Source organism: Scyliorhinus torazame, chromosome 1, assembly GCF_047496885.1.
Source record: "Scyliorhinus torazame isolate Kashiwa2021f chromosome 1, sScyTor2.1, whole genome shotgun sequence".
NCBI lineage: Eukaryota > Metazoa > Chordata > Chondrichthyes > Carcharhiniformes > Scyliorhinidae > Scyliorhinus > Scyliorhinus torazame.
Genome location: NC_092707.1, coordinates 101,824,506 through 101,842,199, shown reverse-complemented (window position 1 = coordinate 101,842,199; position 17,694 = coordinate 101,824,506). Strand labels below are relative to the sequence as shown.

Genomic DNA, 17,694 nt, shown 5'->3' with positions numbered 1-17,694 from the left:
CCTTTCCTCACAAATTGAGGACTGTGTGCTGAGGCGATAGGGAACGATCAGGTGGGGTTTGTAAAAGGGAGTCAGCTGTCAGCGAATTTTCGGAGACAACTAAACGTGATAATGATGCCCCTGGAGGGGCAAGACATGGAGGTGGCAGTAACAATGGATACAGAGAAGGCTTTTGATCAGGTGGAATGGGAGTACTTGTGGGAAGTGTTAGGACGGTTCGGGTTCGGGCAGGGGTTTGTGGACTGGGTCCGATTGGTGTATAGGACGCCGATAGCAAGCGTGCGGACGAATCAGATGAGCTCAGGGTACTTCGGGCTGCACCGTTGGACAAGGCAGGGGTGCCCGCTTAGCCCGTTGTTTTTTTTGCCTTGGCAATAGAGGGATTGTGTGGGGGGCGTTGAGCACAGGGTCTCGCTATATGCGGACGACCTGTTGCTTTTATATCTCGGATCCACTGGGAGGTATCTGGGGAGTTTTGAGTATTCTGGAGGAGTTTGCCTGTTTTCCAGATATAAGCTAAACATGGGGAAGAGTGAGATCTTCCCGATCGAGGCCAGGGGGAAGGAGAGGATGTTGGGTGATCTGCCATTCAAGGTGGTGGGGACAAGCTTCAGATATTTGGGTATCCAGGTGGCGCGGGGATGGGAACAGCTGCACAAGTTGAATCTGGCACAGTTGGGGGGATTTTAAGAGGTGGGATGTGCTGCCACTGTCGCTGGCGGGGTGGGTGCAGAAAGTGAAATGACGGTGCTGCCGAGGCTCTTATTTGTCTTTCAGAACTTCCAGATCTTCATCCCAAAATCATTCCTTAAGAAAGTCAATACTTTGATCTTGGGGTTTGTTTGGGTGGGGAAAACCCCAGGGGTTAATGAGGTGCTGTTGGAACAGGGGCGAGGGGGGTAGCGAGTTGGCTTTGCCAAACATAATGAATTATTATTGGACAGCAAACATTGCTATGGTGAGGAAATGGGTAGTGGAGAAGGGGTTGGCGTGGGGGTGCAGGGCATTGTTGACGATGCCTCTGCCGTTCTCGCCGGCCAAGTAGTCCACAAGCCCTGTGGTGGTGGCGGCGGCCTTGTGGGTGTGGGGACAGTGGCGGCAGATTCTTAGGTGGTAAGGTGCCTCAGTGTGTGCACCGATTTTCGACAATCACAGATTTGAACCGAGGGTTTGGACGCGAGGTTTCGGGGGCGCAGACAGGGATCGAACGGTTTGCGGACCTGTTTGTGGGAGGCAGCTTTACGGGTTTAGAGGACTTTGAGGAGGAATATGAGCTGTCTAGTGGGAACGGATTCCGATACTTACAGGTACGGGACTCTGTGAGGAAGCAGGTGCCACCCTTTCCTGATTTGCCTCCTTCGGGACTACAGGATAAGTTGTTAAGCGGAAATGGGAGGAGGAACTAGGGGGGTGGGGTGGAAATGGAGGCAGGGTTGTGGGAGGAGTTTCTGAGGAGGGTGAATGCACCCTCGTCGTGCATGAGGCTCAGCCTGATCCAGTTTAAGGTAGTTCTGGGACCTCTGCTCTTTGTGGTTTTTATAAATGACTTGGATGAGGAAGTGGAAGGGTGGGTTAGTAAGTTTGCCGATGACACGAAGGTTGGTGGAGTTGTAGATAGTGTCGAAGGCTGTTGCAGGTTATAACAGGACATTGACAGGATGCAGAGCTGGGCTGAGAAGTGGTAGATGGAGTTCAACCTAGGTAAATGTGAAGTGATTCATTTCGGAAGGTCGAATTTGAATGCTGAATAGAGGGTAAAAGGCAGGATTGTTGGAAATGTGGAGGAACAGAGGGATCTTGGGGTCCATGTACATAGATCCCTCAATGTTGCCACCCACGTTGATAGGGTTGTTAAGAAGGAGTATGGTGTTTTGGCTTTCATTAAAAAGTGTGGTTAGAATACACTTGGAATATTGTGGCCAATTCTGGTCGCCTTATTATAGGAAGGATGTGGATGCTTTGGAGAGGGTGCAGAGGAGATTTACCAGGATGCTGCCTGGACTGGAGGGCATGTCTAATGAAGATAGGTTGAGGCTTTTCTCACTGGAGTGAAGGAAGAGAGGTGACTTGATAGAAGTGTACAAGGTGATGAGAGGCATGGATAGACTGGATAGCCAGAGACCTTTCCCCAGGGCGAAAATGGCTGTCACGAGGGGACATAATTTTAGGTGGTTGGAGGAAGGTATAGGGGAGATGTCAGAGTTTGGTTCTTTACACAGAGTGATGGGTGTGTGGAATGCACTGCCAGCGGAGGTGGTGGAGTCGGAGTCATTAGGGACATTTAAGTGACTCTTGGACAGGCTCATGGACAGCAGTAAATTGAAGGGGTGTAGGTTAGGTTGATCTTAGATTAGGATAAGTGGTCGGTGAAACATCGTGGGCCGAAGGGCCTGTACTGTGCTGTACTGTTCTATGTTCTATAGGGCGCACATGACGGTGGATAGGATGAGCAGGTTTTTTGAGAAGGTTGAGGACAGGTGTGAGGCGATGCACGGGGAGGCCCGTGAACTCTGTTCACATATTTTGAACATGTCCAAAACTGAAGGGGATCTGGCAGGAGTCCGTGGATGTAATGTCCAAGGTGCTGCGGATGAAAGTTGTCCCGAGTCCAGATGTGGCGATGTTTGAAATGTCAGAACACCCGGGAGTCCAGGGGGGGCGAGAGAGGCCGATGTTCTGGCCTTTGCCCACCGAAACTGGGGGTGTGGATGAGTGACATGGCAGAGTTCCTAAGATTGGAGAAAATCAAGTTCGTCTTAAGATGGTAGGTTGATGGGTTAGCCCGGAGATGGAAGCCATTCATTGACTTCTTCAAGGAGAATTGAGGTGTTTGCAGTGGGAGGGGTGGGAATTAAGGGGTTAAAATGGGGAAGGCAGGGTGGGAGGAGGGGAATGGCAGGGGGGTTGGAATGTTGGTTAGTTATTGCGAGGTTCCTGTTTTTTCTTGCTCTTGTGTTGGTTTGGATTTACTGTTCATATAAATGTCTTAATAAAATTATTTTAATAAAGAAATGTTAATTATTTCTCTCTCCACAGAAGCTGCCTGGCATGAGTATTTGAAACCTGTTTCTGGCGGGGTTGGCGTTCACCTTGTACAAGATGCATAACATTAATCAGGGTCACAGTGATCTCTTGGACTGGGTTTGGTTGCCAAAGGGTCTCAGAAATAGTCCAATTTTCCCCCATAATTCATCTGTTTGTGGAATCTGACATTTGGCCTCTTCCAGGACAGTAAATGATGGATGGGGAGTGCCTGTTCCGTGATGCACAAGATGGAGAAGCTAAATGAGCCAATTATATAAACAATTGCAGGAAATACTCAGCATGCCTGGCAGCATTTGTGGAGAGAGAAGAGAGTTCATGTTTCAAGTTCTGATAAAAGGGCATTGACATGAAACGTTAACCCAACATCTCTGGTTTCAGCTGTGGAGAGAAACAGGGTATTTGCAGGGTTTTTAATTTTTATTTCAGATTTCCAGCATCTGCAGTATTTTGCTTTTGGAGATGGACCAGTTGATTGTTGCCTGGTCTGTCAGCTTTTGTATGTTCTTGTATCCCTTTCTGATCGAACACTAATTGAATCAGGCCTGTCTGATAGAGTGGTTTTGCTGCCATTTACCATGAGACCTTCCTGAGCCATTATAGATGCTGTGAGTCCTTGGGAAATGCCCACTGTTTCCAATTGCCAGCTGTGTTCACGGTTGAACAGGGTAATACATCGCAATCTCTCCCTGCAATACAAATGCAGCATGCACAAAGCAGCCTGGAAGCACTGTAATTAAATGGTGCAGCTTTGTGACAGTTAGAATATTAATAAGTTAAGTCAACTGCACAGCGCAGTTTGGTTAATGGAAAAGTCCAGAACAAGTTTTCTGTTTTATATGGAAGTAAACCAATGTTAGAAGCAATGCCACTTCAGTTAATTCTAGTTTATTGCCATCAAAATGCCGATCGAACCCAACACTTCAATTGTGCTTCATGTTACTGACTTAACTGAAATCAATGTATCTTTCGGTTATAGGAAGGTATTGCTGAGCAAGTCTCTGCTTTGCTGGATAAAGCGCATTCAAAGGAGAAAGTGGTCTCAGGTGAGGAATGTGATCCAGGACAAGAATGTTGGAGTAAATCTCTACAGAAATTCCAGTGGTTCTGTGGGTTGATGGACTGCAAGTTATGGGAACTTAGCCTTTAGATCAGAATAAGGCAAGTTCAATCAAAGACTTGCGTCTGCAAAATTTCAGGTTGTTAAATTTTCAGTTTTGAAGTGCCTCAGGGAAAGTTTAACATTTTAGTTTCACACTTAAAATATGCCTTGCTGCTAAAACAGACAAGAGTTTCAATTGTTTTGAAATGACAGTTTAAAGAACTGAAAAGCAATTTAACAAAATGTCTCCCTTAGTATCAGTATGCTTCTGCCCCTCACTATGCTCCCTAGAATTTGCCCTGCTCCTCTGCACACCTTAGTCGTAGTCATAGAATTTACAGTGCAGAAGGAGGCCATTCGGCCCATCGAGTCTACACCGGCCCCTGAAAGAGCACCCTACCTAAGCCCACACCTCCACTCTATCCCTGGAAACCAGCAACCCCAGCTTTTGGACACTACGGGGTAATTGGTCACTGCGTGAACAATCGAGCTAAACCGCACATCTTTGAACTGTGGGAAGAAACCGGAGCACCTTGAGGAAACCCACACAGACACGGGGAGAACATGCAGACTCTGCATAGACAGTGACCCAACCCGGGAATCGATCCCGGGTCCCTGGAGTTGTGAAGCAACCATGCTCACCACTGTGCTACCATGCCACCCTATCCAACCTTGCTCATAAGTCATAAGATATAGGAGCAAAATTAGGCCAGTTGGCCCATTGGGTCTGTTCCGCCAATTCGATCATGACTGATCTCATTCTGGCCTTAACTCCACCACCCTGCCCATTCTCCATAACCCTTTAACCCATTACCAATTAAAAATCTGTCTAACTCCTTAAATTTACACACTGTCGGAGACTTCCGGTTGCGGCTATGCGGAGCTAAGTCGCACGTTCGGCAGCCCCCGACAGAAACGGACTTTTGGGCTCTTTTTAGGCCCCCCAGCGGCATTTGTTCGACAGTTCCCAGTGTGGGAAGGCGATAATAATATTTCCCCGGCACTATGGATTGGACCAGGAGTGGAGCGGTGAAAAAAGTAGTTTTGGAGCAGCGAAAAGTGAGAGGGAGGAAAATCAAGATGGCGGCGGGTGGAGACCAGGCAGCATGGGCGCAGTGGTCGCAGAAACAGTTGGCATTTCTCCAGCGCAGCTTCACGGAATTGAAGGCAGAGCTGTTGGAGCCGATGAAGGCTTCGATAGACAAGCTGTTCGAGACCCAGAAGGCCCGGGGGCGGCGATCCGGGAGGTGCGGCAAAAGGCCTTTGAGAACGAGGACGAGATCTAGGGCTTGGCGGTGAAGGTAGAGGCGCACGAGGCGATGCATAAGAAATGGCAGGAGAAGTTCGAGGACATGGAGAACCGGTCGAGGAGGAAGAACCTGCAGATTCTGGGTCTCCCGGAGGGAGTGGAGGGGTCGGATGTTGGAGCATACGTGGTCACGATGCTGAACACGTTGATGGGCGCGGGCGCCTTCCCGGGGCCCTTGGAGCTGGAGGGGGCCCACCGAGTCCTGGCGAGGAGGCCCAAGCCCAACGAGCCGCTGCGGGCGTTGCTGGTACGGTTCCACCGCTTCGTGGACAGGGAGTGTGTCTTAAGGTGGGCAAAGAAGGAGCGGAGCAGCAGGTGGGGGAATGCAGAGGTCCGGATATACCAGGACTGGAGCGCGGAGGTGGCCAAGAAGAGGGCTGGGTACAATCAGGCTAAGACGGCTCTGCATCGGAAGGGGGTGAAATTTTGAATGTTGCAGCCGGCGCGACTGTGGGTCACTTTCAAAGACCACCACCACTACTTTGAGACGCCGGAGAAGGCTTGGACCTTTATCCAGGCCGGAAAGTTGGACTCGGATTGAGGGTCGGTTGCGAGGGGATGCCGAGAGGGGATTGGTGTGATTGTTGTGTTTTGGGGGGATGTTCTGTTCTGTTTGGTACTTTTTTTTTTTGGGTGCTGGGTGGGGTAAGGTGAAATGGTTCGTAGTGGGGGTTTGGTGAGAGTGTGGGCGTCGGTGGTTGGAAGAGGGGGGCCCCATTGGGGGGGGAGGGGAGAGGGGAGGCCCAAGGTGGGGGAGCTCGGATCAGGCCACGAAAGGGAGCTGCGCCTGAGGGTGCGAGGCCGGCTTGGTGGAAAGCGCGTTTTTTTTTTTTCCCGCGCTAGGGAAGGAAGGGGGCAGGGCCAGGGGGAGGGGTGGTGCTGGAGAGGAGCGCCCGCTGATGGACAGGAGGAGGGGGGGGGGGGGAGATTCTCACACTGGGGGGGTCGATGGAGTGACGGGAGCGGCCGTGGGTCAGCAGGAGTCAGCTGACTTACGGGAGTGCTATGGGGGAGCAACGCAACTGGGGGAGACCTAGCTGGGGGGGTAGGGTGGGGGGAACTGGGTTGCTGCTGCATTGGCCGAAGGGGAGCTGGAGCCTGAAGGGAGAGTCGGGGTGGGGGTCTGCTGCTGGGGGGAACGGAGAGTGCGGGAGGCGCGGGCACGCGGCTGGCCTAGAAAGGGAGATGGCTAATCGGCCGGGGGGGGGGTGGTGGCAGCAGCAGCTCCCTTATCCGGCTGATAACTTGGAATGTGAGAGGCCTGAACGGGCCGGTAAAGAGGGCCCGTGTGTTCGCGCATCTGAAGGGACTGAAGGCAGATGTGGTCATGCTCCAGGAGACGCATTTGAGGGTAGCTGACCAGGTTAGGCTGAGAAAGGGGTGGGTAGGGCAGGTTTTCCACTCTGGGTTGGACGCAAAGAATCGAGGTGTGGCGATTTTGGTGGGGAAGCGGGTGTCGTTTGAGGCGCTGAGCATCGTGGCAGACAATGAAGGTAGGGACGTGATGGTGAGCAGTAAGCTGCAGGGGGTGCGGGTTGTCTTGGTGAATGTGTATGCTCCGAATTGGGACGATGCCGGATTTATGTGGCGCATGTTGGGCCGGATTCCGGACCTGGAGGCAGGGAGCTTGATAATGAGGGGGGACTTTAATACGGTATTGGATCCTGCATTGGACAGCTCTAGATCCAGGACGGGTAAGAGGCCTGCAGCGGCCAAGGTGTTGAGGGGGTTTATGGACCAGATGGGAGGAGTGGACCCATGGAGGTTTGCTAGGCCGGGGGCCAGGGAATTCTCCTTCTTTTCCCACGTCCATAAAGCCTACACCCGCATTGACTTCTTCATTTTGAACAGGGCGCTGATCCCGAGGGTGGAGGACACGGAGTATTCAGCCATAGTCATCTCAGACCATGCCCCGCACTGAGTGGAGCTCGAGCTAGGGGAGGAGAGGGACCAGCGCCCGCTGTGGCGCCTGGAGGTGGGTTTGCTGGCGGATGAGGAGGTGAACGGGTGGATCCGGGGGTGCATTGAAAGATACCTAGAGGTGAATGATAATAGGGAGGTGCAGGTAGTGGTGGTCTGGGAGGCGCTGAAGGTGGTGATTAGGGGAGAGCTAATCTCCACTAGGGCCCACAAGGAGGGGGAGGAGAGGAGAGAGAGGGAGAGATTGGTGGGGGAGATTTTAAGGGTGGATAGGAGGTATGCAGAGGTCCTCGAGGAGGGACTACTCAAGGAGCGACGAAGCCTCCAGGCCGAGTTCGACCTGTTGACTACCAAGAAGGCGGAGGTGCAGTGGAGTAAGGCACAAGGGGTGGTGTATGAATACGGGGAGAAGGCTAGCTGGATGCTGGCATACCAGCTGCGGAAGCGGGAGGCGGCGAGGGAGATTGGGGGAGTTCGGGATAAAGGGGAGAAGATGGTTCGGAGTGCGGTGGGAATAAATGGGGTATTTAGAGACTCCTATGAGGGGCTGTATAGGTCTGAGCCCCCGACGGAGGAGGGGGGATGCGTCGTTTTCTGGACAGGCTGAGTTTCCCGAGGGTAGAGGAGGGGCAGGTGGCGGGGCTTGGGGCACCGGTAGGGCTGGAGGAGCTGACTGAGGGGCTGGGGAGTATGCAGGCGGGGAAGGCACCGGGGCCAGATGGGTTCCCGGTGGAATTTTACAGGAAGTGTATGGACCTGTTGGGCCCACTACTAGTGAGGACTTTCAATGAGGCGGGTGAGGGGGGGGGGGGGGGGTCGTATAGGCCAATCTTGCTCCTCAACGTGGATGCAAAGCTGTTAGCGAAGGTGTTGGCTACCAGAATTGAGGACCGTGTTCCGGGGGTGATCCACGAGGACCAGACGGGTTTCGTGAAGGGAAGGCAGCTAAACACCAATATGCGGAGGCTCCTAAATGTAATCATGATGCCTGCAGTGGAGGGGGAAGCGGAGATAGTGGCGGCTATGGATGCGGAAGGCCTTCGATAGGGTGGAGTGGGGGTACCTGTGGAAAGTGTTGAGGAGGTTCGGGGAGAGGTTCGTTAGTTGGGTTAGGTTACTGTACGAAGCCCCGGTGGCGAGTGTGGCCACAAATCAGAGGAGGTTGGAATACGTTCGGCAGTACCGGTGGACGAGACAGGGTACCCCCACTATCCCCCCTGTTTATTTGCGTTGGCAATTGAACCTTTGGCGATGGCTTTGAGGGAGTCCAGAAACTGGAGGGGGCTGGTGTGTGTGTGTGTGTGCGTGTGTGTGTGGGGGGGGGGGCGACACACCGAGTATCACTGTATGCAGATGACCTGTTACTGTATGTGGCGGACCCGGTGGGGGGGATGCTAGAGGTGATGCAGATCCTCAGGGAGTTTGGAGACTTTTCCGGGTATAAACTCAACGTGGGGAAGAGTGATCTATTCGTGATACACCCAGGGGACCAGGGAAGGGGGATAGACGAGCTTCCACTGAAGAGGGCGGAAAGGAGTTTTCGGTACCTAGGGATCCAGGTGGCCAGGAGCTGGGGGGCCCTACACAAGCTCAACTTGACGAGGCTGGTGGAGCAGATGGAGGAGGAGTTTAAAAGGTGGGATATGCTGCCACTCTCCCTGGCGGGTACGGTACAGTCGGTGAAGATGACGGTGCTCCCGAGGTTCCTTTTTATATTCCAGTGCCTCCCCATCCTGATCTCTAACGCCTTTTTTAAGCGGGTTAGCAGGAGCATCATAGGGTTTGTATGGTCGAAAAAGACCCCGAGGGTGAGAAGGGTGTTTCTGGAACGGAGCAGGGACAGAGGAGGGCTAGCGTTGCCTAATCTGCGTGGGTACTACTGGGCTGCCAATGGCGATGATACGCATTGGAGGGTGAGGGGGCGGCGTGGAAGAGGCTGGAGATGGAGTCCTGTGTGGGCACGAGTCTGAGAGCGCTGGTGACAGCACCACTGCTGCTCCCGCCGACAAGGTACACCACGAGTCCAGTGGTGGCGGCGACCCTCAAAATTTGGGGGCAGTGGAGACGCCACAGGGGGGAGGCAGAGGCTTTGGTGTGGTCCCCGATCCGAGAGAACCATCGGTTTGTCCCGGGGAGAATGGATGGGGCGTTCCTGAGCTGACACAGGGCAGGTATTAGAAGGATGGGGGACCTGTTTATAGATGGGAAGTTTGCGAGCCTTGGGGCGTGGAGGAAAAATTCGGGCTCCCCCCTGAAAATGCCTTCAGGTACATGCAGGTAAGGGCGTTTGTAAGACGGCAGGTGAGGGAATTTCTGCTGCTGCCAGCACGTAGGATCCAGGATAGGGTACTCTCGGGGGTGTGGGTTGGAGAAGGCAAGGTCTCGGCGATCTACCAGGAGATGCAGGAGGAGGAGGAGGCTTCGGTGGAGGAGCTGAAAGGTAAATGGGAGGAAATAGATGAGGGTACGTGGGCGGACGCCCTGGGTAGGGTAAATTCTTCCTCCTCTTGCGCCAGGCTTAGCCTGATACAATCTCAGGTTCTGCACAGGGCGTACATGACGAGGGCAAGGCTGAGTCGGGTTTTGGGAGTGGAGGACAGGTGTGTGAGATGTTCGGGGAGCCCAATAAATCATGCCCACATGTTCTGGGCATGCCCAGCGCAGGATGGGATCTGGAGGGGCGTTGCGAGGACGGTGTCTAAGGTGGTAAACACCCGGGTTAAGCCGAGTTGGGGGCTCGCACTATTTGGGGTATCGGACGAGCCGGGAGTGCAGGAAACGAAAGAGGCCGGTATTCTGGCCTTTGCGTCCCTGGTAGACCGGTGGAGGATTCTGCTACAGTGGAAGGATGCGAGGCCCCCAAGCGTGGAAGCCTGGATCAGTGACATGGCAGGATTCATTAAATTGGAGAGGGTAAAATTTGCCTTTAAGAGGATCTGTGCAAGGGTTCTTCAGGCGGTGGCAACCGTTCCTAGACTTTCTAGCGGAGTGTTAGGAGGTGGTCAGCAGCAGCAGCAACCCAGGGCGGGGGGGGGGGGTTCTTTGTGTTTACTACTGTGTTTATTATCGTTTAATGGGGGGCTTGTATATTGGGGGAATACGTGACATAGCTATAAGATGTTTATTTATGTGGTCTTTGTTTTTTCTTATTTCTGTAAATGTGGTGGGTGGGGTGGGGGGGGGAGCGAAAATATGTTACAAATTTGAATAAAAATATCAAAAACAACAAAAAATATTTACTCACTGACCCAGCATCCACTGTCTGGTGTAGTGAATGCCACAGATTTATTTAACATTTTTTTTAAAGAGTACCCAATTCATTTTTTCCAAATTAGCGTGGCCAATCCACCGAGCCTGCACATCTTTTGGGTTGTGAGGGCGAAACCCACGCAAACATGGGGAGAATGCAATGACCCAGAGCTGGGATCGAACCTGCGACCTCGGCGCCGTGAGGCAGCAGGGCTAACCCACTGCTGCCTCACCACGCTGCCCAATTCCACAGATTCATAACTCTTTGGGAGAAGTTGTTTCTCCTCAACTCTGTTTTAAATTTGCTACTTCTTCTCCTCAGACTAAGGCCTCTCATTCTAGAATGCCCCCAAGAGGACGCATCCGCTCCACATCTACGTTATCCTCTTGTGTACCTCAATTTGATTTCCCCTCATTCTTCTAAACTCCAGAGAGCATAGGCCTAAACTGTTCAATCTCTCTTCATACGATAAACCCTCACCTCTGGAATCCACCTAGTGAACCTCCTCTGAACTGCCTCCAATGCCACTACATCTTTACTCAAATAAGGGGACCAAACTGTGTGCACAATACTCCAGCTGTGGTCTCACCATTGCCTAGTACAGTTGCAACAAACATTTCCTTACCTTTACACTCTATTCCTTTAGCTATAATTTCCAACATTCCATTTGCTTTCTTTATTACCTGCTGTACTTGCATGCTAGTTTTCTGTGACTCATGAACAAGGGTCCCCAGATTCCTTTGAAATGGAGCACCCCAAAGTCTCTCACCATTTAGATAATAAGTTACCATCCCAATTTTTCAAACCAAATTGCATGACCTCCCACTGATCCATATTAAACTCAATCTGCCACATTTTGGCCCACTCTCTTCACCTATCTCTATCCATTTGTAAGGTTCTTATTTCCGAATTGAAACTTACTGTGCCACCTATTTTAGATTCATCTGCAAATTTGGCTAAAAACCTTCTATCCCTGTATCCAAGTTGTTTATATAGATTGTAAATAGCTGGGGTCCAAGGACCGATATCTGGCACATCTTACCATCCAGAAAAATGTATCCATTTATCCCGACTTTTTGTCTTCTGTCCGTCAGCCAGTCTTTTATTCAAGCTAATAAATTACACCTAATTCCATGTGATCTAACCTTGTGAATTAACCTTCTGTGCGGCACCTTATCAAACACTTCCCAGAAGACCAGATATACTACATCTACAGGATCCTCATTATCCATTTTGCTTGTTACATCTTCGAAGAACTCTAGCAAATTAGTCATACATGATTTACCCTTCATAAAACAATGCTGACTCTGATGGATAGCGTTTTGACTTTCCAAATGTCCTGATATTACTTCCTTGATAATTGATTCTAACATTTTCCCAACAACAGATGTTAAAATAACTTGTCTGTAATTTCCCACATTCTGCCTCTCTCCCTTTTTGAGTAAGGGTGCGCCATCAGCATTTTTCCAATCCATTGGAACCTTTCCCATGTCCAGGAAGTTTTGGAATATTATAACCAATGGATCCACTATCTCTACTGCTACTTTCTTTAACACCCCAGGATGTAGGCCATCAAGCCCGGCGGGGGGGCTTGTCTGCACTCAATCCCTATAGTTTATTGAGTACCGTTTCCCTATTGATGTTGATTATTCTAACTTCATCCTTTTCTACTACGTCTGAATTGCCCGTTCCCATAGGAATGGTACTAGTGTTCTCCACCGTAAAAACTGAGGTAAAGTATTGATTTAGCATCTTTGCCATTTATGTGTTCCCCACTAATAACTCTCCGGCTTCATCTTCCAAGTGATCAACATTCATTTTAGCTTCCCTTTTATTTACTTATAAAAGCTTTTTGATATTTTGTGCTGGTTTTCTTTCATAATTTATCTTGGGTCTTTTTATTACTTTTTTATTATCCCTTTGATTATGTTTTAAAGTTTCCCAATCTTGCAGCCTGCCACTGGCCTTTGCAATATGATATACCTTATTTTTTTGTCTTTATAATGCCCTTGACCTTCTTGTTTAGCCATGGATGTTTTTTTTTTTTTAACCTCTCTTACCATCTTTTGGCCTCACAGGGATATATTTTAGCTGTGAGGAATTGAGTATCTCCTTAAACAACTGCCACAGCTCATCAGTTGTCCTACCTTTTAGTCTTCCTGCCCAGTATACTTGTGCCACAGTCCAAAGACGTGCAGGTTAGGTGGATTGGCCATGCTAAATTGCCTTTAGTGTCCAAAAAGGTTGGGTGGGGTTACCGGGTTACAGGGATAGGGTGGAGATGTGGGATTACATGGGGTGCTCTTTCCAGGGGCCGGTGCAGACTCGATGGGCCGAATGGCCTCATTCTGCACGGTAGATTCTATGATACGGTTCCAAGAAACAATCTCTAATACATGCAATGAACTCTGCCTCCAGGCTACCCTTGCCAATTTGATTCTTCCAGACGATGAGCTTATTAAAATCATCCATGATGATTGCCGTACCTTTCTTACAAGTGTCATGAGAATGTCGCTTTAAGGAATGGTTAGCTGCTCATGTTACTGCTGTGATGTCAGAGTGTGGGTGGAGCTGAGCTCTGGTTCTGCTTTTTAGTTTCACTTTGAGAAAAGCTTGGGTGGTCTGGGGTTTCCACTGAGCTGCAGCTGAAGTTAAACAAAGACTGCATCATTTGGTGAATTCAGAATTATAAATGTTCTCAGTAGTGAATGTGAACCTGTTTAAGGATTCGTTAAGTCTTTTGGATATTAAAAGGACAGCTTAAAGGATTACTTAGTGTTGTATTCTTTGGGGGTTATCTTTAAATTAATGGTTGCTAAGATATTCACTATTTGTTTTAAAAAGGTTAAGTTGAGTTCATAGAATAAACATTGTTTTGTTTTAAAAATACTGGTCCATTTCTGCTGTACCATACCTTTTAAAAAATATATATATTTATTAAAGTTTTTTAACACAATTTTTCTCCCTTACAAACAATAACCCACCCCCCCCCGTAACAAAAAAAAAACGAGAAATCGCGCAGAGCAAGATATATACATGGCAAAATGATATATTTACACAGCTTTGTACACTGGCCCTCACCCGTACGTGCCAGTTTCCCCAACCCTTCATGTTATCTCTTGCACATCCACCCTCCCAGGCAGTCCCCCCTTCCCCCCCCCCCCCTCCCAGGACGTCCCCTCCACCCCCACCCCCCAAGGTTGCTGCTGCTGACCGACCTTCCTCTAACGCTCCGCGAGATAGTCTAGGAACGGTTACCACCGCCTGTAGAACCCCTGCGCAGACCCTCTCAAGGCAAACTTAATCCTCTCCAACTTTATGAACCCAGCCATATCATTTATCCAGGCCTCCAGGCTGGGGGGCTTCGCCTCCTTCCACATTAGCAAGATCCTTTGCCGGGCTACTAGGGACGCAAAGGCCAGAATGCCGGCCTCTTTCGCCTCCTGTACTCCTGGTTCGTCCACTACTCCAAATATTGCTAGCCCCCAGCTTGGCTTGACCCGGACTTTCACCACCTGAGATATTGCTCCCGCCACTCCTCTCCAAAACCCCTCCAGTGCCGGGCATGACCAAAACATATGGACATGGTTCGCCGGGCTCCCTGAGCACCTTCCACATCTGTCCTCTACTCCAAAGAACCTACTCAACCTCGCCCCCGTCAAGTGCGCTCTGTGGACCACCTTAAATTGTATCAGGCTGAGCCTGGCACATGAGGAGGAGGAAATAACCCTACCTAGGGCATCAGCCCACAGACCTTCCTCGATCTCCTCCCCCAGCTCCTCCTCCCATTCACCCTTCAACTCTTCTGCCAGCGCTTCCCCCTCTTCTTTCAACGCCTGGTGTATTTCCGACACCTTGCCCTCCCCGACCCATACACCCGAGATCACCCTATCTTGAACTTCTTGTGCCGGGAGCAACGGGAATTCCCTCACCTGTCGCCTCACAAAAGCCCTCACCTGCATATATCTAAAGGCATTTCCCGGGGGTAACTCTAACTTCTACTCCAGTGCCCCTAGGCTCGCAAACGTCCCGTCGATGAACAGGTCCCCCATTCTTCCAATCCCCGCCCGATGCCAGCTCTGGAACCCCCCGTCCATCTTCCCCGGGACAAACCGGTGGTTACCCCTGATCGAGGCCCACACCGATGCTCCCATTGCACCCCGGTGCCGTCTCCACTGGCCCCAGATGCTTAGCGTTGCCGCCACCACCAGGCTCGTGGTATACTTTGTCGGCGAGAGCGGCAGCGGTGCCGTCACCAACGCCCCCAGGCTCGTTCCTTTACAGGACGCCATCTCCATCCTCTTCCATGCCGCCCCCTCTCCCTCCATAACCCACTTGCGGATCATCGCCACATTTGCTGCCCAGTAGTAGCTCCCCAGGTTTGGCAGCGCCAACCCTCCTCGGTCCCTACTGCGTTCCAGGAACCCTCTCCTTACTCTCGGGGTCTTATTCGCCCACACAAACCCCATAATACTCCTGCCTACTCTCTTAAAAAAGGCCTTAGTGATCACGATGGGAAGGCACTGAAACACAAACAGAAACCTCAGAAGGACCACCATTTTGACCGACTGCACTCTACCCGCCAGCGAGAGCGGTAACATGTCCCATCTTTTGAAATCCTCCTCCATTTGCTCCACCAACCTCGTCAGATTCAGTTTATGTAGGGTCCCCCAACTCCTGGCTATCTGGATCCCCAGATACCGAAAGCTCCCCTCCGCCCTCCTCAGCGGTAGGCCCCCTATCCCTCTTTCTTGGTCCCCCGCCTGTAATACAAAGAGCTCACTCTTCCCTACATTGAGCTTATAGCCCGAAAACTCCCCAAACTCCCTTAGAGTCTGCATGACCTCCACCATCCCCTCCATTGGATCCGCCACGTACAGCAACAGGTCATCCGCATATAGCGACACCCGATGCTCTTCTCCCCCTCGGACCACCCCCCTCCATTTATTAGACTCCCTCAATGACATGGCCAATGGTTCGATCGCCAATACGAACATCAGGGGGGACAGGGGGCACCCCTGCCTCGTCCTTCGGTACAGTCGAAAGTACTCCAACCTCCGCCGGTTCGTCACTACACTTGCCATCGGGGCTCTGTAAAGGAGCTTAACCCAACTGATAAACCCTCCCCCGAATCCAAACCTACGCAGCACCTCCCAGAGGTACTCCCACTCTACTCGGTCAAAGGCCTTCTCCGCGTCCATAGCTGCCACTATCTCCGCCTCTCCCTCCTCCGATGGCATCATTATCACGTTTAAGAGCCGCCGCACATTGGTGTTTAGTTGCCTGCCCTTTACAAATCCCGTCTGGTCCTCGTGGATTACCACCGGGACACAGTCCTCGATCCTCGTGGCCAGCACTTTTGCCAGCAACTTCGCATCCACATTAAGGAGCGAAATCGGCCTGTATGATCCACATTGCAGTGGGTCCTTGTCCCGCTTTAGGATCAAAGAAATTGTCGGGGGCAGGGTCCCCTCCTCTCTTGCCTCATTAAAGGTCCTCACCAGTAGCGGGGCCAACAGGTCTGCGTACTTCCTGTAGAACTCCACCGGGAATCCGTCCGGTCCCGGGGCCTTCCCCGCCTGCATGCTCCCCAAACCCTTGCTCAGCTCCTCCAACCCAATTGATGCCCCCAAACCAGCCACCTCTTGCTCCTCCACCCTCGGGAATCTCAGCTGATCTAGGAATCGTCTCACCCCCTCTTCCCCCGCTGGGGGCTGGGATCTATTTAGCTCTTCATAAAAGGCCTTGAATACCTCGTTTATTTTCGTCGCACTCCGAACCTTGGCTCCCCTTCCATCTTTGACTCCCCCTATTTCTCTCGCTGCCCTCCTCTTACGGAGCTGGTGTGCCAGCATCCGACTAGCCTTTTCTCCATACTCGTAGGTCGCCCCCTGCGCTTTCCTCCACTGTGCCTCCGCCTTCCCTGTGGTCAACAGGTCAAACTCCGTCTGGAGCCGTCATCTTTCCCCAAGTAATCTTTCCTCCGGGGCCTCTGCATATCTCCTGTCCACTCTCAAAATCTCCCCCACTAACCTCTCCCTTTCCATACCCTCTGTCTTCTCCCTATGAGCCCTAATGGAAATTAGCTCTCCCCTGAGCACCGCCTTCAACGTCTCCCATACCACCCTCAACCGCACCTCCCCGTTGTCGTTGGCCTCCAAGTACCTTTCGATACACCCCCTCACCTTCCCACACACCACCTCGTCCGCCAGCAGTCCCTCATCCAGCCGCCACAACGGGCGTTGGTCCCTCTCCTCTCCCAGCTCCAGTTCCACCCAATGCGGGGCATGGTCCGAAATGGCTATAGCCGAATACTCCGTCCCCTCCACCCTCGGGATGAGCGCCCTACCCAGAACAAAGAAATCTATCCGGGAGTAGGCTTTGTGTACATGGGAGAAGAAAGAAAATTCCCAGGCCTGCGGCCTTGCAAACCGCCATGGGTCCACTCCCCCCATCTGATCCATAAACCCCCTAAGTACCTTGGCCGCCGCCGGCCTCTTTCCAGTCCTTGATTTGGTGCGGTCCAGTGCTGGTCCAACACTGTATTGAAGTCCCCTCCCATTATCAGGCCTCCTATCTCCAGGTCCGGAATGCGCCCCAACATGCGCTTCATGAATCCTGCATCATCCCAGTTCGGGGCGTATACGTTTACCAACACCACCCACGTCCCTTGCAGCCTACCGCTCACCATTACATATCGCCCTCCATTGTCCGCTACAATAGTCTTGGCCTCAAATGACACCCGCTTTCCCACCAATATTGCCACCCCTCTATTCTTCGCGTCCAGTCCCGAGTGGAATACCTGTCCTACCCATCCCTTTCTTAACCTGACCTGGTCCGCCACCTTCAGATGTGTCTCTTGGAGCATGGCCACGTCCGCCTTCAGTCCCTTTAAGTGCGCGAACACTCGAGCCCTCTTCACCGGCCCATTCAGGCCCCTCACATTCCACGTTATCAGCCGGATTGGAGGGGCTCTCACCCCCCCCCACGCCCCGCCGACTAGCCATCTCCTTTTCTGGGCCAGTCCCGTGTCCACGCCTCCCTCACCCTCCAGTCCCCCAGAGGGGGGAC

The 17,694-nt window shown here is 51.7% G+C and overlaps 1 protein-coding gene across 5 annotated transcripts in view; it reads left to right on the top strand.

Annotated features, from left to right (window-relative positions):
* sfi1 (SFI1 centrin binding protein) overlaps nucleotides 1-17,694 on the top strand; it is a 290,590-nt gene that overhangs the window by 99,406 nt on the left and 173,490 nt on the right. For all 5 annotated transcript variants that reach the window (XM_072498737.1, XM_072498720.1, XM_072498747.1 and 2 more), the window contains one exon: nucleotides 4,022-4,088. In XM_072498737.1, coding sequence (XP_072354838.1) covers nucleotides 4,022-4,088 — 67 coding nt within the window. The remainder of the gene's footprint in view (nucleotides 1-4,021; nucleotides 4,089-17,694) is intronic.